This window comes from Zootoca vivipara, chromosome Z (assembly GCF_963506605.1).
Source record: "Zootoca vivipara chromosome Z, rZooViv1.1, whole genome shotgun sequence".
NCBI lineage: Eukaryota > Metazoa > Chordata > Lepidosauria > Squamata > Lacertidae > Zootoca > Zootoca vivipara.
The window spans coordinates 3,637,570-3,661,215 of record NC_083294.1 but is presented as its reverse complement, the minus strand read 5'-3'; the positions used below and the strand labels follow the sequence as shown (position 1 = coordinate 3,661,215).

Below are 23,646 nucleotides of genomic sequence, written 5' to 3'. Positions count from 1 at the left end.
TGGACAGTGTTCTCGAAGCTACCAACATGAGTCTGACCAAACTGCGGGAGGCAGTGGAAGACAGGAGTGCCTGGCGTGCTCTGGTCCATGGGGTCGCGAAGAGTCGGACATGACTAAACGACTAAACAACAACAACAAATTTGCCAGGAGGTGATGGGACCAGTGGCCATGATCTTGGTTTTTTTGATGTTGAGCTTCAGACCATATTTTGCGCTCTCCTCTTTCACCCTCATTAAAAGGTTCTTTAATTCCTCCTCACTTTCTGCCATCAAGGTTGTGTCATCTGCATATCTGAGGTTGTTGATATTTCTTCCGGCAATCTTAATTCCGGCTTGGGATTCATCTAGTCCAGCCTTTTGCATGATGAATTCTGCATATAAGTTAAATAAGCCTCCTCTATATGACATCCTTTTATATATTTGAATATGGCTATCATATCACCCCTTAACCTTCTCTTCTCCAGGCTCAACATACCCAGCTCCCTATGCCGTTCCTCATAAGGCATCGTTTCCAGGCCTTTGACCATTTTGGTTGCCCTCTTCTGGACACGTTCCATCTTGTCAGTCTCCTTCTTGAACTGTGGTCCCCAGAACTGGACACAGTATTTGAGGCCTGACCAGAGCAGAATACAGTGGTACTATTACTTCCCTTGATCTAGATGCTATTCTCCTATTGATGCAGCCCAGAATTGCATTGGCTTTTTTAGCTGCTGCATCACACTGTTGACTCATGTCAAGTTGGTGGTCTACCAAGACTCCTAGATCCTTTTCACATGTACTGCTCTCAAGCCAGGTGTCCCCCATCATGTATGTGTGCCTTTCATTTTTTAAGGTAGTCATGTGTCGTGGCTTGTGGGAAGCCTCCTCAGCCCACCGATTGCTGGCGGATATTGGGCTTAAAACGACAGTTTGGATATAAAGAAAGTCAAAACTACTATACCTTTTTTGTAGTGGCAGATAAAAGGCAGCAGGTGCGAGCAGGGGGCAGAAGCTAGGCTTCCCTGGGTGACCTGAAACATACGGCATTCCTCCACAGGCCCTGGGAGAGAATGATGATAACAATAATAATAATAATAATAATAATCTATATTAAACTGACTATGTTTAATAAAAAGTGCGTCTCCACTTTTCACCGAAAACGCTTGACAGATTGCATCGAAATTTTGACACAACATCACATGTGAAGGATCTTATACAGTTTGCTTAGGCAGACGTCACACCTGAGGCAGGTAAAAGCCAATTTTAAGGAAGTCAACACAGATATGGAAGAACGACCAATTCAGTTAGAGGGTATACTCATAAGAAATTCTATCAGAATTGGGGAAATTTTGGGGAGTACATGAAGGGACAGTGCCCCACGGTAAAATCTCAGGTTTGTTTCTAATGCCTCGTATTGAGCTGATTTGATTTAATTTAAGTTGATAAAGCTGAATGATGGTGAATTTTTGTCTCTTTTTTATTTATTTAGTTAAGATGTTATTTGAGAATTATAGGATATATTTACATAGGATTGAGGGGAAGCAATACCAGAGTATACTAATCAAATAACCTGAAAGGGAGATACTGTATATTCCTGCATATAAGACTACTTTTTAACCCAGGAAAATCGGGGGTCGTCTTATACGCTGGGTCATATTTCTTACACGGCGAGTATATCCCAAACTCTATATTTTAAGTGGAAAAGTTGGGGGTCGTCTTATACGCCGGGTCGTATTTCTTATACGGCGAATATATCCCAAACTCTATATTTTAACTGGAAACATTGGGGGTCGCACTACGCCCAGTCGTCCTATACGCCGGAAAATACGGTATTACCAGCATAGGTGCCAACTCCCAGATTGAAAAATCCGGGATCGGCAGGGACGCGGCACCGGAAGTCGCGCTGTGGCCATTTTGGAACTGGGCAGAGCAGCACCGGAAGTTTCTTCTACACATGCTCTGCCCACTTCCAAAATGGCCGCAGTGCCAGAAATCACTTCTGCGCATGTCCAAAGACTCCAGACGTGCGCAGAAACTCCCCGGGCCGGTAAGAATCCGGGGGATTTAACGGGGTTTTTTAAAATCCGGGCTGCCAGCAGGAAATGGCTGGGAAAATGGGAGTTTCCCAGGGAATATTATTTATTTATTTATTTATTTATACCCCACCCATCTGGCTGGGTTTCCCCCGCCACTTTGGGCGGCTTCCAACAAATACCAAAATACATTAAAATATCACAGATTAAAAACTTCCCTAAACAGAACTGCCTTTAGGTGTTTTCTCAATGTCAGGTAGTTGTTTATCTCCTTTACCTCCGATGGGAGGGCGTTCCACAGGGCGGGCGCCACTACCGAAAAGGCCCTCTGCCTGGTTCCCTGTAGCTTTGCTTCTCACAGGGAGGGAACCACCAGAAGGCCCTCGGTGCTGGACCTCAGTGTCCGGGCAGAACGATGGGGATGGAGATGCTCCTCCAGGTATACTGGACCGAAACCGTTTAGGGCTTTCAAGGTCAGCACCAACACTTTGAATTGTGCTCGGAAACGTACTGGGAGCCAATGGAGGTCTCTTAGGACCAGTGTTATGTGGTCTCGGCGGCTGCTCCCAGTCACCAGTCTAGCTGCCGCATTATGGATTAATTGCAGTTTCCGGGTCACCTTCAAAGGTAGCCCCACGTAGAGCGCATTGCAGTAGTCCAAGCGGGAGATAACTAGAGCATACACCACTCTGGCAAGACAGTCTGCAGGCCGGTAGGGTCTTATCCTGTGTCCAAGATGGAGCTGCCCTGGGCACAGAATTAACCTGTGCCTCCATGGACATCTGTGAGTCCAAAATGACTCCCAGGCTGCGCACCTGGTCCTTCAAGAGCACAGTTATCCCATTCAGGACCAGGGAGTCCCCCACACCCGCCTGCCTCCTGTCCCCCCAAAACAGTACTTCTGTCTTGTCAGGATTCAACCTCAATCTATTAGCCGCCATCAATCCTCCAACCGCCTCCAGGCACTCACAGAGGACCTTCACCGCCTTCACTGGTTCTGATTTGAAAGAGAGGTAGAGCTGGGTATCATCTGCATACTGATGAACACCCAGCCCAAACCCCCTGATGATCTCCCCCAGCAGCCGCATGCAGATGTTAAAAAGCATGGGGGAGAGCCCAGGGTCTGAATACTCATGCCCCACCACCACTTTCTGAACACGACCAGGAGGAAGGAGAGGAACAACTGTATGATGGGAGATTTGGCAGCTATGATTACCAGATTCAGACCGCCGGAGCAGTCGCAACCCGAGAGCGCTTTACCTGGGCAGGTGAGCCACACTGTGTCCTGCTGGACGCTCGCTTCTACCTCGAGGATGTCGCTGCTCCAGGCAAATACGAGGCTCTCTTGAATCGGGACACAAGATCGCACTTTCTCCATCTGCTCCCTGCTAAGGACCCTCCGCCAAACATGCAGACCGGTCAAGTTCCCGCTGAAGGATTCTTTCTCCTTGAAGGCCCCACCCAGGGAGTCCTGGTCTTGCCCGATGATGAATGTCCCGTGGCCGTCCACGGCATGGGAGGCGGAAAGCCCCGTGGCGGAAGCCTTCTCCTTGCCGTCCGCATGGATGGACCACGCCCCGTTGTGAATCTGCCACGCGACACAGAAGTGGTGCCATTGCCCATCGGCGCGGAATACCGGCAGGTACGGCGAGTGGTGGCCGTGGAGGATGATGGCAAAGCGGACGAAGCCGTCTTCATCAACGAAGCCGCGCAGCTGGAACTCGTTGATGAAAGCCGGGACTGCGTAGGAGAAACAAAATACCCTTATATTCCGACGTATAAGACAACTGGGCGTATAAGACGACCCCCAACTTTTCCAGTTAAAAAAATAGAGTTTGGGATATACTCGTTAAAATTCATCTTGTTTGCTTTGGCCCAGTTGTCTTATTACAGGCAAATTTCAGAAACAGACTGGAAAGAGAAGTTGCTGAATTGCAACTCCTTACCAAGCTAAAAACCATGGAGAGACCTGGTCTGAATAAGGACATCGGATTCTTATCTCATTATACATGATCAAGCTATCTTTGGCCATCTCATCTCTTGCTTTTTCCTGCAAGACCAATTGCAGTCGTTAACAGTCATCCACAGGTTTACCACACCCAGGGCCGGCGCATCCATTAAGGCGAACTAGGCAGTTGCCTAGGGCGCCAAAATGAAGGGGGCGCTGGCACGGCGGGGAGCGCTGCTGGCTTCATAGGACTCGCTCTGCCGCGCAGCCGCTACACCCCAACGCCAACTACCCGTGTCTAGGGCGGGCGGCAGCAGCAGCGCCGGTGCAGCTCAGGCCTGCCCGGAGCGCCGAGGGCAGCAGCGTGTGTAGGACATGTGGGGCGAGAGCAGCCCCTTCCCCCGGCGTGTGCGTGCCAGAGCCGGGCCTTCGGCTCCAGGCGCCGCCGCCACTGCGCTCTACTTCTCGGGCAGGCGGGAACAGCTGCTGTTGCGCCCAGGGGTCCGTGGCTGAAGCCCGAGGGCAGCCAGAGCAACACAGTCGTCGACGTCGCAGGTAAGAGGGAGGGACGCTGGGAAGGGAAGGGGGTGAAGGCTTAGCCAGGCCCGCAGGGAGGAGGCAGACATCTGGTGGGGCGGCAGAAGGTGATATTGCCTGGGGCGCAAGAAACCCTAGCACCGGCCCTGACCACACTAATCTGTCAATCACCCATTCCCAATACCCCGCCCTACCCTCTGACTATAAATAAGGGTCTGGCAACTTCTGCTTCAGTGTATCTGAAGAAGTGCGCATGCACACGAAAGCTCCTACCAATGACAAACTTTGTTGGTCTCTAAGGTGCTCCTGGGAGGGATTTTTTATTTTGTTTTGACTACGCCAGACCAACATGGCTACCTACTTCATAGAATCCTAGAATCCTAGAGTTGGAAGAGACCCCAAGGGCCATCCAGTCCAACCCCCTGCCAAACAGGAAACACCATCAAGGCATTCCTGACATATGGCTGACAGCATCGCATGGCCGAGTCAGCTAGTAGAATCATAGAATCCTAGAGTTGGAAGAGACCACAAGGGCCATCCAGTTTCAACTACGCCAGACCAACACGGCTACCTACCTGCGTAGGAGAAGACAGTGGAGATCTCCACAGCCTCGGGGTCCCACTGGACGTGGGAGCAGGCGCTCACAGCGGGCATCTCTGGGAAGTCGGCTAAGACCTTCACAAACTTGGTGTCCGTTTTGTTCTTGAAGACCAGGATTGGTGCGGAGATGTTTCCTGGGGGTGGGGGGGGGGGGAGAGATGGAAGTAGAATCGAATTGAATCAAATAATAATTTATTGGCCAAGTACCAACATACTTGGAATTTTGCGTCGGCTGCATTGCAATGTAGACGCGGGTGGCGCTGTGGTCAGGCGTCCCCACTGTGGAAGGATGTGCAGATTCAGAATTGGCCTCCACAGTCACTTATGGACCCATTGTTCAAACCGTGTTTTTGGAAGACAATCTTACTCGGCTACGAGTGTTCGCCAAAGAAGAAGAAGAAGACTTATAGTTGGCTGTCTACCAGTTGGAGAACAGCCTTTATGGAAGACAATCTTTTTTTAAAAAAATAATTTTTATTAATTTTATACAAACAAAACAAACAAACAAAATACAATATAACACTGTCCCTTCGTTTTCCCTCCACCCACCGGTCCACTTCTGCCACCAGTAGGACCCGTGTGTGTTAAGAATCAAAGGGGTCCATTATAAGTTGGGTTTGGCCTCCCCCCTCCCTCCTCCCCCCACATCCCCCCCCTGCCACTGAAAGGACAGAGATGGAGGAGTTCTGAGGCTTGGTTTCCCCCAGCTTTTTCATAAACATACTTAAACATATACAAACAACAAAACAACAATAGGGAAAGTTATAAATTCCCAATTCTTATTATCTTAACTTTATAATTGTGACTTCCTCGATACTCTTCCTCCTGGTTTTCCTGATAGTCTCTAATTGCTTATGGTGGATTTTCTATTCCAATTCAAAATCTTATTCTTATTATAATAACTTAATCCTCCTCCTTTTCCATGCTGTCCTCCCACAGGCCCCCTCCTGCCACAAGGGGAACCCGCAGGGCACAGCACTTCCAAGGTTCCATTATCGTGTCTGGGTTTCCTTCCACCCCCTCCTCACCTCTCTGGGCACCCCCTGCCACTGGGTGCCTCAGAGTAAGGAGAGGAGGATAAGCAGCTCTCTGCCCAGACACCTATCTGAACTCACAAAAATTAGTATTAACCTAAAAATTCTTTCCTCAGCCATTCTTCTAACTCCCTCCAGAAAACACAGCTTTTATTTTTCCTTTTAACCCTCCATCCCCTCTCCCTAAGTCTTTTCCCCCAATTGGATCAGCATTTCCGTTAACAAGCCAAGATTTCGAAAACCGTCTTTCAAAAGCCAAAACAAAACCTTTTAACTAAAATTTTTACCCCACACCCATTCTTTCCCAATTCCATCTCCAGGCCTTTGCCCCCCCCTGCCCCTGTCTTTCCCATCCCTCAATAACACCACCCCACATTTTAGCCCCTCCAGGATCTTCAGTTCCATTGATCTTCATGTCCATTTGCTTCTCATTTTCTAGCTCTACTTGTTTCTCTTCCTTTTGAAGTCCATGCTTTGCTTCATCCCAGACATATTTTTTATAGTCCAAGTCCCCTTCAAAATTCTCATCAGGTTGTTTCTCCTCACATACAGTCTCAAACTCGACAGACTCCAAATCCAAATTATCCTCTAAATCCTGAACTTGGATTTCAGCCTCAACTGGTAATAAATTGGGATGTTGCCGTTCCTTGTAAATGTCCTCCCATGTTTGTAAGTAGTTCAGCACAGCCTCCTGGAAGGCTCAAGAGTACTTTGTTTTCATATTTCTCTTAACCGCAGACAAACAGGAGATAGGGAGCAAAGGGTGCTGGAAAATTCCTTCCTGTTAGACGATCGACTCCATTTTGGCTGTTCTTTTCCTTTGTCTTTAACTCAGTCACAAATCCATTCTTAATTCCAATTTAAATAATTCCACCTCCTTTTCAGTCAATTTTTCTGTTCACAACAATGCAATAAATCCACCCGGTCTTTTGACAGTTTGACAGCTTTTGACAGCTGTCAAAACGCTCTTCCCCTTAATGATGCTGTACCTCAAGGGGTGCCGGACTCGGGAGCTGAGAAGGTTCAAAAAAGTCTTTCTTTCTCTCGGTTCCACCGTCCCAAGAACTTTTTTATCTTCAGCTTAGGTTTATTTAAAGCGCCTCCCGGTTTGCCATTAGGAAGAGACCGACTTCCGTTTCTTTAAAGTCTCTCCTATTTTTCCAATTGATGATTTTAAAGTCCAAATACAAATTCCACTTACTTTATGGAAACCTTTAATTTTGTTCGGAAGAATCCGCCGCTTGCCGGGTCAGGACTCGGAGCTTCGCTTCTCGGAGGTAAGATATAGCCCAAAATGGTTCCCGCGGTTCCACCCTGCCGGCTCTCGATTGCTCTACTGAGCTCTCGGGCAGCGGGGGATCCGCAAAACGGAGCAGCCGCTGGGTGCATGAGTCACCGGGACTCTCTACCCGGTGTTTTTACGGGGAGTCCGCTCGCTCTGCGAACTTCCCCCCCCCTCCGCGAGGCCAGGGACTTCGGCGCGCGAAGTCCCTGCGTCCTTCTCTCCGCCACGACGGACCGGAAGTGTCTATGGAAGACAATCTTACTCAGCTACTAGTGATTGCCAAAGAAGAAGAAGAAGATGAGCCACAGCAACGCGTCGCAGGGCCAGCTAGTAAATAAATAAAAAGAAATTGGGGGGGAATAGTGCAGCATATCTCTACTTACGCCTCTGCTTCGGCTTCGGCAGGAACACTTCCCCGTCTTCCAACCAGACAGCACTCTGGACTTGGTGAGAGTGCAGCTTTCCCACAAGAGAAGCCAGCTCAGATGGCAACCGAGCGAAGCGCTGCCGGCAGTACCCGTCCGCATGCCACCAGTCCTGAAGGGTGGGCACGTACTCATACACGTCTCCCAACATCTCAATGACCAGGGGGACAGCACCAGGATCTGTAGGGAAACCACAAGGAGGGAAAGCTTAAAAAGCTGCTGTGATTGACAGCCATCTGTCAGGAATGCTTTGATGGTGTTTCCTGCTTGGCAGGGGGTTGGACTGGATGGCCCTTGTGGTCTCTTCCAACTCTATGATTCTATTAGCTGACCCAGCCACGCGTTGCTGTCAGCCATATGTCAATAATGCTTTGATGGTGTTTCGTGCTTGGCAGGGGGTTGGACTGGATAGCCCTTGGGGTCTCTTCCAACTCTAGGATTCTATGAGGCTCTGGGTGCCGCTCGGCATGGCGGAGGCGGGAGAAGGCGGCGAGCTGATGTGGGGAGGCGCTGTCTCCGGTCTCTGCCTCTTCCGTGGCACTCTCGAGAACTTGGCGCTGTGGTTCCCCATGCCACTAGCCTCTATGGCTAAGACACCCCTGCTGAGACCCTACCTGCCCATGGACTGTCTCACCAGAGTGGTGCATGCTCCAGTTATCTCTCGCTTGGACTACGACTGTGCGCTCTATGTGGGGCTACCTTTGAAGGGGACCCTGAAACTGCAACTAATCCAGAATGCGGCAGCTAGAGTGGTGACTGGGAGCGGCCGCCGAGACCACATAACACCGGTCCCAGTATGTTTTCGAGCACAATTCAAAGTGTTGGTGTTGACCTTTAAAGCCCTAAACGGCCTCAGTCCAGTATACCTGAAGGAGCGTCTCCATCCCCATCGTTCTGCCTGGACACTGAGGTCCAGTACCGAGGGCCTTCTGGCGGTTCCCTCCCTATGAGAAGCCAAGTTGCAGGAAACCAGGCAGAGGGCCTTCTCGGTAGTGGCATCCGCCCTGTGGAATGCCCTCCCATCAGATGTCAAAGATGGGACCACATAACACTGGTCCTGAAAGACCTACTGTGAGGGACGAGGGATACAGGGAAGTCCCTCCCATCTTAAGTTCCAGCCCATCCCCAAGCGCGGGAGAGAGTAAGGAGAGCTCTGCCTCCAGCGGAGAGTCAGGAAGTGGTGTCCGAGGCTCAGGCAAGGTTGTGGAGCCCAGGCCGCAGGTGGGACAGGAAGTAGGACGCACAGGGGGGAGGCCAATTCCCCCAACTCCCGAATTGCGACGCAAACGTAGGGGGAAGAGGTTGGGTCTGCCAAAGCTGTGGTGCTGGAAGAAAACGCGCCAATCGCCATTCGGGAGTTCAGACACCTCACCTTAAGGATGCATTTTTACTGCTCTGAACACTGTAAATAATCAGCACTTAATAAAAACCTTAAAAGACCATGCTGGAGTCGTTACTCTAGAGTAGCCATACCAGGCCCTCTGACAGCAACTCCCGAATCTTTTTTTTGGCTACTTTGGAGTGCAGCGATGAGCGCTCAAGAGGCTGAGCATTGGAGGCTGGAGGCCGAAGCAGCGAAGCAGGAGCTGCAGAACCTCACAGCGCACGCACAGCAGCAATTGCATGCCGCTCAGGAGGAAGCGCGAGGGGCGCAGGAGGAGCTGAACAAGCTGGTGGACCAGGTGAGGACAAAAGAGGAGACTGAGAAACAGCTAAGGGTGATGGTTTTGGACCTACAGAAGAAGTTGGAAGAGGAGAAAGCCGCTAGAGGTGGGGGGGTGCCCCAGCCGCAGCTAGTCCAAGTGAGAAGGGGACAGAGCCTAGTCACCAAGTTTAGCGGCGACCCTAGGGAGTACCTAGGATTCGAGACAGAAATAAATTATGCGCTGGAATTGCATGCAGCAGAATTCCCAGATGACGCGCACAGAGTCTCCTTTATCATAGAGCATTTGACGGGGGCCGCCCGAGAATGGGTAAGACCGCTCATCGCGCAAAAAAATCCTTGCATGAAGAACGCAAAATTATTTCTAGAAGCTTTAAAAATAATGTACGCTAGTGACAGTGAAATGGAGGCCACTAAAGAGGAGCTTCATAACTTAACACAAGGAAAATCGACAGTTAGGGACTACTGGGCGAGATTCACCATGCTGGTGCACAAACTGGGGTGGGATCTGCAAAGTGAGCCAGTGAAATCAGCCTTCTACATGGGTTTGCACGCAGACGTTAAGGATGAGCTGGCAAGAGGTCCCAAACCGCGAACTATGGATGAGTTAAGCAAAGCGGCGCTAGCGGTGGGGGTGAGACAGGAATCCAGATGGAATGACAAACAAGCGACGCGCGCAGCAAAACCTTGGTTCCCACGCTCCCAGGACAGACCACATCACCAAACCCCACCCCAGGGCCCGCCCCCACACCCGCCCAGGCCAAGCCCAGAGCCGGAACCGATGGAGATCGGAGGAGCGCGCGCGCGGGCTTTTCAAACCCCGGCGGCGCCAAGACGCAAGGAGGGAAGAGGCGGGAATTGCTTTCTCTGCAACTCCCCCAGGCATCGCGTCAGAGACTGCCCTCATCGCAGAGAGTGGCAAGGAAAGGCGGGAACGGTTGTACCTTCCCCAGCTGACACAGCACCACAGCAGGGAAACGAGACAGCCTGGCTGCAGGAGACAAGGGGGAGCGGCCAGGCACAGTCAGCAGACAACAGCCCCCGCCCGCCCACCCGCACAGAGAGGAGCACAGCCAGCCCACCCCTCCCAGAGCAGGAGTGGTTCTAGAAGTCACGCTCACGCTCCCAAATGGCTATCCCCTGACAGTCCTCGCCTTAATTGACAGTGGTGCCTCAGCCAACTTCTTCTCGAGAAACTTTGCGGAAGAGCACCAGATCCAACTTCTGCAGCTGGATTTTCCCCTGCACGTGGCCACCATTGACGGCAGAGAGCTGCTGGGAGGGGCCATCACGCATCAAACCCCCCCCCATGAGAATGACGGTGGGAAGGCACTCAGAGACACTGGCTTTCAACGTCACAACCATCTCAGACCCCCCCATCGTCTTGGGCATGAGCTGGCTGACGCGCCACGACCCCTCCATAAGTTGGCACCAGAGATGCATCACTTTTGGATCGGACTTTTGTCTGGAACATTGCATGCAGTACCAACCAGGGGAGGGGCCTCCGAGAGCCACGGTGGCCACCATGCACGTCAAGGGGGGTGAGGCAATACCCAAGCCGTACTGGGACCTGCAGGAGGTCTTCAGCGAAGCGGAGTCCGACCACCTACCCCCACACAGGCCTTTTGACTGCCAGATCAACCTGGTGCCAGGGGCAACTATACCCCCAGCCAAGCTGTACGCCATGTCAGATCAGGAACTGGAGGATCTGCGCGCTTTCATCGACAAGAACCTCAAGCGGGGGTTCATCAGAGAAAGCAAGGCAGCAGGGGGCAGCCCGGTCTTCTGGGTGGACAAGAAAGACACGCAACAGCGCCGTCTGGTGGTGGATTTTAGACGGCTGAATTCGGTGACAGAGCCAATGGCTTTCCCCATGCCCAGAGTGGATGATCTCCTGACAGCGGCACGCAGGGGCAAGATCTTCACCAAGCTCGACCTAAGAGGGGCGTACAACTTGATTAGGATCCGGGAGGGTGATGAATGGAAAACCACGATGTTCACGCCTCTGGGCTCTTTTGAATATCTGGTGATGCCCTTCGGGTTGCAAGGGGGCTCAGCATGCTTCCAGGCCTTCATGCACCACGTCCTGGGGTCCCTCCTCTTCAAGAACTGCTTGGTCTTTCTGGATGACATCCTTATCTACTCCAATGACCCAGTGCAGCATGTGAAGGATGTCAGGGAGGTGTTGCAGCGCCTGAAGGACAACCACCTGTATGTGAAGCTGGAGAAGTGCAAGTTTCACACCAAAGAAGTGGACTTCCTAGGCTACAAGCTGTCAGACAAGGGGCTGGCGATGGACAAGGACAAGGTACAGGCCATCCTGGACTGGCACAGCCCCAGGACGCGCAAAGATGCCCAACGCCTACTAGGCTTCGCGAACTTCTACAGGAAGTTCATCAAGAACTTCTCTCGCGTCACGGCTCCTATCACCGACTGCCTGAGAGGCAAGCAGAAGTTCCGGTGGACACCAGAGGCGCAAGCAGCGTTCGAAAGCCTCAAGAGGGTATTCGCTTCAGACCAGCACCTGTTCCACGTGGTGCAGGATGCGCCCCTATGCCTGGAGACAGATGCTTCGGACAAGGCTCTGGGAGCGATTCTGTTGCAACTGGACGCCAACAGAGAGTGGAGACCCTGTGCCTTCTTCTCCAGGAAGCTGACCCAGCCGGAACGCAACTACACAGTGTTTGACAGGGAACTTCTCGCGATCCACGCTGCGTTCCAGCACTGGCGACACTTCCTGGTGGGCGCCAAGCACCCCATCCAGGTGTGCACAGACCACAAGAACCTGGAGTTCTGGAGAACTGCCAGGGTGCTCAACCAGCGGCAGATACGGTGGGCAGAGTTCTTCTCGAACTTCAACTTCTCCATCCACTACATCCCGGGAGAGCAGAATGTCAGGGCGGATGCCCTCTCCCGCAAGCCAGAGTACATGGAGGAGGAGTTGCCACCGGCACCCAGGCATATTTTCCCCCCATCAGCATGGTCCTGCGGAGCAACAGTGGTGAGCGAGGCAGAACTCACAGCACTGACAGCAGCTGATGAATTTGCCACCCGCATCTTCAGAGAACTGAGAGGGGGGGGGAGCAGGCCAAAGACTTTGAGGAAAGGAGGGGTTTGCTTTTTTACAAGGGAGCCCTGTACCTGCCAACCAAACAGCTGAGAGGTAAGGCCCTCAAGCAGATGCACGACAACCCAACGGCGGGTCATTTTGGAAGGGACAAAACCACTCACCTAGTCATGAGACACTTCTGGTGGCCAGGGGTGCGGGAGGATGTTCGGGATTATGTAAGGGGATGTGACACCTGCCAGCGAGCAAAGGTGGTCAGAGCGCCACCAGCTGGTTTGCTGGAGCCCTTAGCCACACCGCACAGGCCGTGGGAAGTAGTGTCCATGGACTTCATCACAGACCTGCCGTCGTCCAGGGGCAAGACCGCAGTGTTGGTGGTGGTGGACCTCATGTCCAAAATGTGCCATTTTATACCGTGTGCCAGGGCGGTCTCGGCAGAAGAGACGGCCAAACTGTTTGTTGACCACGTATTCAGACTGCATGGATTGCCTTTAAGGGTTATTTCGGATCGTGGCCGCCAATTTGTTTCCAGGTTCTGGAGGCGGCTCATGAACCTCCTGCAGGTGGAGGTCAGCTTGTCGACGGCTAGGCACCCGCAAACCAATGGACAGGCGGAGCGGGTCAACGCCATTCTGCAGCAGTACCTGAGATGTTACGTCAGCCAGAGGCAAACGGACTGGGTGGATCGCCTGCCACTGGCAGAATTTGCCTACAACAATGCGGTGCACGTCTCCACAGGGGTGTCGCCCTTTAAGGCCAACTACGGGCGCGACCTCAGATCTTTCCCGGAGAGGGAGGGGGAGGAGGAGGAAGAGGGCCCACAGGCAGAGGATTGGGCAGAGGACCTGGAGACGGTGCACCAGCAGCTCAGAGAACACTTGGAGAGGGCCAAGGAAGCGTACAAGAAGGGGGCAGATCGCCACAGGCGACCGGGAGAGGTCATCAGGGTGGGGGACAAGGTTTGGTTATCCTCGGAAGGTCTTCCCACCAGGGGGCGATGCAAGAAGTTAGCACCCAGGAGGCTGGGCCCCTTCACGGTCACGCAACAGGTCAACCCGGTAGCCTTCAGGCTAGCACTGCCGGAGGACATGAGAGTGCACCCAGTGTTTCATAGATCGCTGCTGTCGCCGTACAGGGAAAGTACCAGGTTCAGGGACAGCGATCAGCCTCCAGAGGGAGGGGGGGAGACGGGAGATGCCCGACAGCTCAATGAGGCAACTGAGATTTTAGACTCAAGGAGAGGGGTGAGAGGACTGGAGTACCTGATAGCATGGGAGGACACTCCGCCGTCCCACAATGAGTGGATACCGGCCACAGAAGTACCTGAGGAATTTTTAGTGGAAGAGTTCCACGCCCTGTTCCCCCACAGGCCCAAGCCCTGGCACATGGAAAGGGAGGGAGAGGGGGAGGGGCAGGAGGAAGGGATAGCAGGCAGCAGCTCTCCATGGAGATGGGAAGCGGAATTTGAGGACACGGAAGAAGAGGTGTGGGTTTCACCGAGGTCAACGACGTCGGAGGCAGGAGAGGACTGGCAGAACATTTTTACTCCCACCAGCTCTGACGCCACTGACTTCTTGGGATTCCCGTCTTCTCAGGGGGAAGGAGAAAGATCGCAGGATTGGGGGGAAATTTTTACACCCACAGGCTCGGATGCCACAGACTTCTTGGGGTTTCACTCGTCCCCAGCAAGCGGAGAGCCACTAGGAAGGGGGGGAGAGGAGCCTGGGAGGGGGATGGATGTGAGGGACGAGGGATACAGGGAAGTCCCTCCCATCTTAAGTTCCAGCCCATCCCCAAGCGCGGGAGAGAGTAAGGAGAGCTCTGCCTCCAGCGGAGAGTCAGGAAGTGGTGTCCGAGGCTCAGGCAAGGTTGTGGAGCCCAGGCCGCAGGTGGGACAGGAAGTAGGACGCACAGGGGGGAGGCCAATTCCCCCAACTCCCGAATTGCGACGCAAACGTAGGGGGAAGAGGTTGGGTCTGCCAAAGCTGTGGTGCTGGAAGAAAACGCGCCAATCGCCATTCGGGAGTTCAGACACCTCACCTTAAGGATGCATTTTTACTGCTCTGAACACTGTAAATAATCAGCACTTAATAAAAACCTTAAAAGACCATGCTGGAGTCGTTACTCTAGAGTAGCCATACCAGGCCCTCTGACACCTACATTGGCTCCCAGTACGTTTCCGAACACAAACGCTCCTTCAGGTATACTGGGCCGAGGCCTTTTAGGGCTTTCAAGGTCAGCACCAACACTTTGAATTGTGCTCGTGAACGTACTGGGAGCCAATGTAGGTTTTCTCACAGTGAGAATAATAATAATAATAATAATAATAATAATAATAATAATAATAACATAAAAGGGGGCTATTATATACATTCATATGGAGTTAAATATGATTTGATTAAAATTTGCTTGCTGGAAGGGACTCAGTGACTTGGAAAAAAGGAGGAGCAGGAAAACCACAGGATTATGGAATAAGATCTGGACAACGGGAAAGAATTGCAACGTAAAAAGAGGGCCAGAGGCCTTCTGAGTCTGGAGCATGGGAAGTCGATAAATTTGTACAATTTGGCAGAAGATATGGGAAAATGTTTAATTGATATTTTTATAATTTGTATAATTGGATGATGGATTAGGTATTTAAATTGGAAAATCTAATAAAAATGTTTATTTAAAAAAAAGGAAAAAGTTGAAATGGGGGGTGGAGGGATCTTTGAATGTGGGGGCAGGCGCCAGAGGGATCTTTGAACCATGGCGCCGGATATCCTTGAGACGGCCCTGGGTCTCATCCTGCGTCCCAGACGGAGCTGCCCTGGACACAGAATGGACCTGCGCCTCCATGGACAGCTGTGAGTCCCTTGAGGGACACAGACCTGTTAGACCTTGAAGGATTCAATAATATATATGGGTGGCATGCATACCTGTGGTATAGCAAAGTAAAAGTCCACAGAGGTTTTTTGACACACGTAATAAGGAAACAATTATACGAGGTGTGGCAGAGATATAAGAACTTATTAGAAATAAAAACACCAAGGTGGCTGTCCCCCACAGAGGTACTGACTATAAAAAAAAAGAACATGGAATCCAATTGGCTAACATATGAGGAAATGGGAGTGGAAACGGTAGAGGGTTGGAGATTAAAACCATTTGAGCAGTTGCAAGGGAGAGTAACAGGGTGGTTACAGTACCATCAAATAAACGATCTGTTTAGAGAAGATAAAAAGAACAATGGATTTGAAAGCATTAAATCTAAATTTCAAACTGAACTGGTGGAGGGGGAGAATAAATTGCTGATGAAAATGTATAACTTCCTTCTGGAATGGAACACCAAGGACGAGGAGACAAAGGAGGTTATGATAAAATGGGCAATGGACTTCGCTTACAACATTGAATATGACCTATGGTTCAAATTATGGAACCAATATACTGTATGAAGTTCACGGCATGCACGGCACTAAAAGAAAACGTCATGAAAATGATGTACCGTTGGTACCTGACCCCAGTTAAGTTAACAAAGATTTATAAATTAAAAGATAAAAAATGCTGGAAATGTAAACAAAAGGAGGGAGAAATATACCACATGTGGTGGCTATGTGAAAAGTTGAAAACATTTTGGGAACAAATATATAATGAATTAAAGAAGATGTTAAAATATACTTTTCCCAAGAAACCTGAAGCCTTCTTGCTAGGGCTGATGGGAAATGAAATTAGTAAGAGCGACCGTAAAATATTCATGTATGCCACCACAGCGGTGAGAGTGGTGTTAGCTCAAAGGTGGAAAACAACAGAAATCCCAACAATAGATGAGTGGAGGGTAAAATTAATGGAATATGTGGAGTTGGCAAGGATGACAGGACAAATAAGGGATCACAAAGACCAAAGGTTCCAAAAGGATTGGAATAAATTTGTGGAGTATTTAAATGAATATTGTAAAAATGTGAAGACGCTGGTAGGACTAACATAAAAACTGCAATGAAGAGAATAGATACCTATGTCTGTGAATAAGATAAAATGAAAAAGATAAAAGATAAAGGGGCAAATTGGGAAGGGCACATAAAAATAAAAGAAGAAAATGGAAAACCAAATGAGGGGAAGAAGGGAAGTCAGGTTTGGCAAAACATTAGTATATAGGAGAAGATTATATAAATATGTTTATGGATGTATGAACTGTATAAAAAATAAGAAATTGTGGATCAAGGTTATTTTGGAAAAATTTGTTTTGTATATGTGAAAATAATAAAAATTAATTTAAAAAACAAGAATTAACCTGTGCCTCCATGGACAGCTGTGAGTCCAAAATGACTCCCATGCTGCTCACCTGGTCCTTCCGGGGCACAGTTACCCTATTCAGGACCAGGGAGTCCTCCACACCTGCCTGCCTCTTGTCCTCCACAAACAGTACTTCTGTCTTGACGGATTCAACCTCAACCTCAAATAAACGCACAGAAGCAGCAATCAGGATACTCACCCCTTGCAGTGCGGTTTTCAGTTGGTACGGCAAATGCCATGGTGCTTCTGGGAAGAATGCCAACCTGTGAAGACAGAAACTCGGTTTTGGAGCACACCTCTCCCAGGTAAGATCAGGACCACCGCCTCCCCCTTGCGAAAGAGTAAGGTAAGGTATTGGAATGCGGGTGGCGCTGTGGGTTAAACCACAGAGCCTAGGGCTTGCCGATCAGAAGGTCGGCGGTTCGAATCCCGGCGACGGGGTGAGCTCCTGTTGTTCAGTCCCAGCTCCTGCCAACCTAGCAGTTTGAAAGCATGCAGTGCAAGTAGATGAATAGGTCCTGCTCTGGCAGGAAGGGAAACGGCCAGGGCCGGCGCATCCATTTAGGCGAACTAGGCAGCTGCCTAGGGCGCCAAAATGGAAGGGGCACTGGACGGCCTGCCCGCCCCCCCGCCGCCCAACGGTGCTGCCTCCACTGCGCCTGTCCCCTGTGGAGCGGCTTCAGGCCAGCTGACAGTGGAGCGGCTTCAGGCCAGCTGACAGCCGCAGTGGAGGCGGTCGCGGCCCTAGGCTCACGCTCCCCACACGAAGCTTCAGACGTGCGCGCGGAGCACGAGCCGGGGTCTGCCTCCTCCACGCCTCTCAGCTGTTTTTTTATTTTATTTCTATTTCTACTTTTTATTTTTCTATTTTTAGTTTTTCTCTTTTCTCTTTTTATTTTTTCTCTTTTCTCTTTTTATTTATTTAATTAATTTTATTTCCTATTTTTCTATTAATGGTGGGGGGGGGAGCGCCAGAAGGTGATCTCGCCTAGGGCGCAAAAAACCCTAGCACCGGCCCTGTTAAACGGTGTTTCCGTGCGCTGCTCTGGTTCGCCAGAAGTGGCTTTGTCATGCTGGCCACATGACCTGGAAACTGTAATTTGAGAGGAAAAATCACAGGAAGAATTTGTTAAAAAGTGGGATAGGTATAAGAAATATGTTTTAAAATATAGTGAAAATAAAATTTCTATGATGGCGTTCGAGTGAGGCTAGGGGAAATGGGAATTTTTGAACTGTGAATGTTGGGATGATTTAGGAAACATGAATGCATTAGAATAATTGTTATTGAAACAGTAGCAATGGTATGGTCATTCGAATATGAAGAGTAAGCTTATACTGAGGGTGTTAACAAGAAGTCTAAATCAATTACTATTATACATATATAATCTCTTTTCTTTTTCTCCCCCCCCTCTTTTTTTGCTTCTGGTTTTTGTTTTTTTGTTTTTTTTGTTTTTCTTTCTTTCTTTTTCCCCCCTTACTTTTTGTGTGTGTAAGGGAATCTAATTTGTTTATCTTGAATGATGTTAAATGATATTATGATGAATGTACAAATATTTTGTATGGTTAAAAATTAATAAAAATATTTTTTTTTTAAAAAAAAAGGAAACTGTACGCCGGCCAATAACACGAGGTGAGCGCCACAACCCCAGACTCGGTCACAACTAGACCTAACGGCCAGGGGTCCCTTTACCTTTAATATCCTTAAGAAGGATATTGAGAAGTTGGAATGGGGGTAGAGGAGGGTGACCAGTGATAACGGCTCTTGAGACCCAGACTTACAATGAATGTTTGAGGGATTTGGTTATGTTTAGTCTGGAGAAGAGAAGATTGAGGTGGCCATCTTCAGATATCTTAAGGGCTGTCACAGGGAAGATAGAGCAGGCACCCCCAAACTTCGGCCCTCCAGATGTTTTGGACTACAATTCCCATCATCCCTGACCACTGGTCCTCTTAGCTAGAGATCATGGGAGTTGTAGGCCAAAACATCTGGAGGGCTGCAGTTTGGGGATGGCTGCTTTACAACGTCAAATTTCTACTTCCATTTTTTTCAAAATTGCCACAGCAATGCGTGGCCGGGCCAGCTAGTTTATATCGCTTCAGGTTAAGTTTGGGGATGCCTGAGGTAGAGCAAGCTGCTCCAGAGGGTAGGAACCAAACTATCAAATTCAAAATAAATAAATTCCTTGCAGTAGCACACATGACCTGGAAACTGTATGCCGGCCAATAACGTGAGATGAGCGCCGCAACCCCAGACTCGGTCACGACTGGACCTAATGGTCAGGGGTCCCTTTACCCTTTACCTTGCTTACTGGGCTCTGGGAAGTCTTCGTATGAAATTGCCTGCTAAGCAAGGCACAAATCTTAATACACATAACCACTTTAAAAGACCCCTCCTCATCCCACTCAAGAAGACCTGGAATTACCTAATGGCACCATTTGCAGACTAGAATCCACGTTTGTTTGTTTTTTTAAAAAAATGTGTTTGTTGGGTTTTTTTCTAACAAACACCAGACCATAAAAACAACACACACAACAAAATCTTAAATGCAAAAATTCAAAAATTCAAAATAGCAAAAGAAAAACAAAAAAGACAGAAAAAGAATCAACACATTTCATAACTCAACTTCGACTTCCCCGTCACTCCCTTTCCGAGCCTTTATAATATCCAATTTACACAGCTTTCAAATTATGAACATATTAAACTAAATCATTCTACTTTACTATTCATTTATACTCATCAGTTATTTAAGAAATATACTAACTTTAATCAAATCTCATTTCCAATTTACCCTTTTTTCAAATCATAACCATATTACATTAAATCATTACATATAACTTTCATATTTTACCAACCCTCTAATATCTCCCCTTAGCCTATTATTTTTCTTTAAAAATAAATCTTACCCAATCTAAAATCTTGCAGACTAGAATCCACGTTGGTTGACCTTGAAAGCAGGCCAGGTATGTCTAGGTCAGGCATCCCCGAACTGCGGCCCTCCAGATGTTTTGGCCTACAACTCCCATGATCCCTATCTAACAGGACCTGTGGTCAGGGATGATGGGAATTGTAGTCCAAAACATCTGGAGGGCCGAAATTTGAGGATGCCTGAGTCTTGGTTGTTACCTCCACATCAGAGTATGGGAAAGGGAAAGGGAAAAGGACCAGGGTTTTATATGAGCTTCAAAATTTCTGGGAAGTTTACATCTCTAAACGTGACCCACAGGAGCCTTGAACGGGAGAGCGGTGCCCCCCCCACAACCGTTTGACAGACGGATCACCATCCGCCCACCCCACTGCGACCACTAGGGTTGCCAGATTCAACAGAGGACAGGACAACCCTACTTCCTTTCCTTTCCTAAAGACGCTGCAGAACTGTGAGTTGAACCCCATAAAAACAGGATTTTTTCTCTTTGCAAGGAAGCTCAACAACTTGGAGCCGATCCTCAAAAATTGAGCTTTCCCAGTTTGCAAAAAAAAAAAAAACCTAGGGTTGCCAGACTCATAGAATCATAGAATCATAGAGTTGGAAGAGACCACAAGGGCCATCCAGTCCAACCCCCTGCCAAGCAGGAAACACCCTCAAAGCATTCTTGACATATGCCTGTCAAGCCTCTGCTTAAAGACCTCCAAAGCAGGAGACTCCACCACACTCCTTGGTAGCAAATTCCACTGCCGAACAGCTCTTACTGTCAGGACGTTCTTCCTAATGTTGAGGTGGAATCTTCTTTCTTGAAGTTTGAATCCATTGCTCCGTCTCCGCTTCTTTGGAGCAGCAGAAAACAATCTTTCTCCCTCCTCCATATGACATCCTTTCATATATTTGAACATGGCTATAATATCACCCCTTACCCTTCTCTTCTCCAGGCTAAACATACCCAGCTCCCTAAGCCGTTCCTCATAAGGCATCGTTTCCAGGCCTTTGACCATTTTGGTTGCCCTCTTCTGGACACGTTCCAGCTTGTCAGTCTCCTTCTTGAACTGTGGTGCCCAGAACTGGACACAGTACTCCAGGTAAGGTCTGACCAGAGCAGAATACAGTGGTACTATTACTTCCCTAGATCTAGATGCTATACTCCTATTGATGCAACCCAGAATTGCATTGGCTTTTTTAGCTGCTTCATCACACTGTTGACTCATGTCAAGTTTGTGGTCTACCAAGACACCTAGATCCTTTTCACATGTACTGCTCTCAAGCCAGGTGTCACCCATCCTGTATTTGTGCCTTTCATTTTTTTTTTTGCCCAAGTGTAGTACCTTACATTTCTCCTTAGAGGACTCAATAGAGGACAGGACTTCTGTGCCTTTAATTGCCCTGCTCTCTTGTGAGTCTGGAAACCTTCAAGAGAAACCAGCAGACCCTTTGTTTAATTTCCAAGCAAAGGATCTGCTGGTTTCTCTTGAAGGTTTCCAGACTCAAAAGAGAGCAGGGCAATAAAAGGCACAGAAGTCCTGTCCTCTATTGAGTCGGGCAACCCTAGCGACCCCCTCCAGCCAAATTTACCAGCAGTCCGAGAAGCAGAGAGCCGGGTGCCGAGAGTCTGTGGACCATGCCGACCACCTTGCCAGCTTTCATTCTCTGTGTGAAGGAGAGAAATAATAATAATAATAATAATAATAATAATAATAATAATAATAATACAGTGGTACCTTGGTTTAATTACACAATTGGTTCCGGAAGTCCATACTTAACCTGAAGCGTACTTAACCTGAAACAAACTTTCCCATTGAAAGGAATGGAAAGTGTATTAATCCGTTCCAGATGGGGCCACGGAGTACTTAAACTGAAGCGTACTTAGCCTGAAGCGAACTTTCCCATTGAAAGTAATGTAAAGTGGCTTAATCTGTTCCATATGGGTCCACGGAGTACTTAACCTGAAGTGTACTTAACCTGAAGCAAACTTTCCATGGGACTCCCAAGAGTCTCCTCCAGCACCAGAATTCAAAAGCATCCATTCTTCTGCGATCAGCCTTCTTGATGGTCCAGCTTTTTTTTTACTACCGGTATTCTTTATCTTTAATAATTTTTTTTTAAAGGGTCTTTAAAGCAGGCTGCTGCCCCCTTGGCTCTTCCAAATATGCAGACATAGCCTCTGCTTAAACCCAGACAGTGCCCGACCCGTCAAAACGCAGAGGACTCTGTGGGGGTGCATGGAAATATAGCGCCCCCAGGACGCCCCCAAGGGCCCATTCCCGACACCCCTGCCCTCCTGGGAGCAGAGAGGCGCCCTTGCCACCCTCATGGTTGGTTCCACTCAGCGCAGCAGAACGTCTGGAAAGCAGGGAAGCGCGCCCGGGATGCAAAGGACTTTAGCAGCGCCTGACCCGTCTAAGCCTGGATGAATCCCAAACTTGAATTAAGATTGCCAGAAGAAATATCAACAACCTCAGATATGCTGCAAAGCGCCCCTGCCACCCTCATGGTCCGCTTCCACTCAACGCAGCGCGCCTTCGAGCAGAAGGTCGTGCGAAAGCGCAAAGCCCTTTAGCAGCGCCCGAAGCGCAGCGGACTCCGGGGGGGGGGGAATGGAAATATAGCCCCCAGGACGCCCCCAAAAGCCCCACCCCCGACTCACCTGTCCTCCTGGGAGCTGGGAGGCGACCCTGCCACCCTCATTACCGGTTCCACTCTGTGCACCGCTTCAGAAAGTCGGGAAAGCGGAGATGCGCGCTGGAGGCAAAGCGCTTTAGCCGCGCCCGACCCGGGGGGTGCATGGAAATATAGCGCGCCCAGGACGCCCCCATCCGAGACTCACCGGTCCTCCTGGGAGCTGGGAGGCTGCCTGCCACCCTAATGATCGGTTGCACTCTGCGCACCGCACCTTCGAGCAGAAGGTCGTGTGAAAGCGCAAAGCGCTTTAGCAGCGCCCGAAGCGCAGCGGACTCCGGGGTGTGTGTGCATGGAAATATAGTCCCCAGGACGCCCCCAAGGGTCCCACCCCCGTCTCACCTGTCCTCCTGGGAGCTGGGAGGCGACCCTCCCACCCTCATGGTCCGGTTCCACTCTGCGCAGCGCTTCAGAAAGTCGGGAAAGCGGAGACGCGCCCTGGATGCAAAGCGCTTTAGGAGAGGCGCGTCCAGAGATGCCTGCTCTTCTCTGCACACCGCCGCCGCCCCTTTCTCGGGCATTTTGCCCAAAAAGGGCCGACAGAGCCCCGCCCAGCCAGGGGGTACAAAAGCCTCACTACCCGCCTTCTCTCTGGGAAAGCGCCCAAGCCCGGGAGGGGGACTAGGCCTATGAATGATTCATCCAAAGTCGGAAGGGGGGGGGGGAGATGGAAGGACAGCCGGTTCTCAGGCCCCATCTTGGCGCTGTTTTGAAGAAGAAAACCCCTAAAAATTATCCCCACTACTTTTAAAGAGCCATGAAAGGGGCTTAGCAGAGATTTCAGAGAACAATTTCAGAGAACAATGCAAGAATCTCAGCGAAGGAATCCCTGACCGTTGCCCCCCTTCTACAATAATAATAATAATAATAATAATAATAATAATAATACAGTCATACCTCGGTTTAAGTACGCCTCGGTTTGAGTATTTTCAGTTTAAGTACTCTGCGGACCTGTCTGGAATGGATTAATCCACTTTCCATTACTTCCAATGGGAAAGTTCGCTTCAGGTTAAGTACACTTCAGGTTAAGTGCAGACTTCCAGAACCAATTGTGTTTGTAAACTGAGGTACCACTGTAACAACAACAACAACAATTTATTTATACACCCCCCCCAATCTGGCTCGGTTTCCCCAGCCACTCTGTGCGGCTTCCAACAGAAAAATGAAATACAATAATCTATTAAACATTAAGCTAGCAAGGTTA

The 23,646-nt window shown here is 49.6% G+C and overlaps 1 protein-coding gene across 1 annotated transcript in view; it reads right to left on the bottom strand.

Annotated features, from left to right (window-relative positions):
* ADGRD2 (adhesion G protein-coupled receptor D2) overlaps positions 1 to 21,604 on the bottom strand; it is a 92,787-nt gene extending 71,183 nt beyond the window's left edge. Inside the window, exons 1-6 of the mRNA XM_060270315.1 lie at positions 21,339 to 21,604; positions 17,036 to 17,099; positions 7,799 to 8,020; positions 5,072 to 5,230; positions 3,272 to 3,751; positions 940 to 1,038 (exon numbers count right to left, since the gene is read on the bottom strand). Of these exons, the coding sequence (XP_060126298.1) occupies positions 940 to 1,038; positions 3,272 to 3,751; positions 5,072 to 5,230; positions 7,799 to 8,020; positions 17,036 to 17,099; positions 21,339 to 21,410 (1,096 nt within the window). The 5' untranslated portion in view covers positions 21,411 to 21,604. The remainder of the gene's footprint in view (positions 1 to 939; positions 1,039 to 3,271; positions 3,752 to 5,071; positions 5,231 to 7,798; positions 8,021 to 17,035; positions 17,100 to 21,338) is intronic.
* Between the last annotated feature and the right edge of the window lie 2,042 nt (positions 21,605 to 23,646).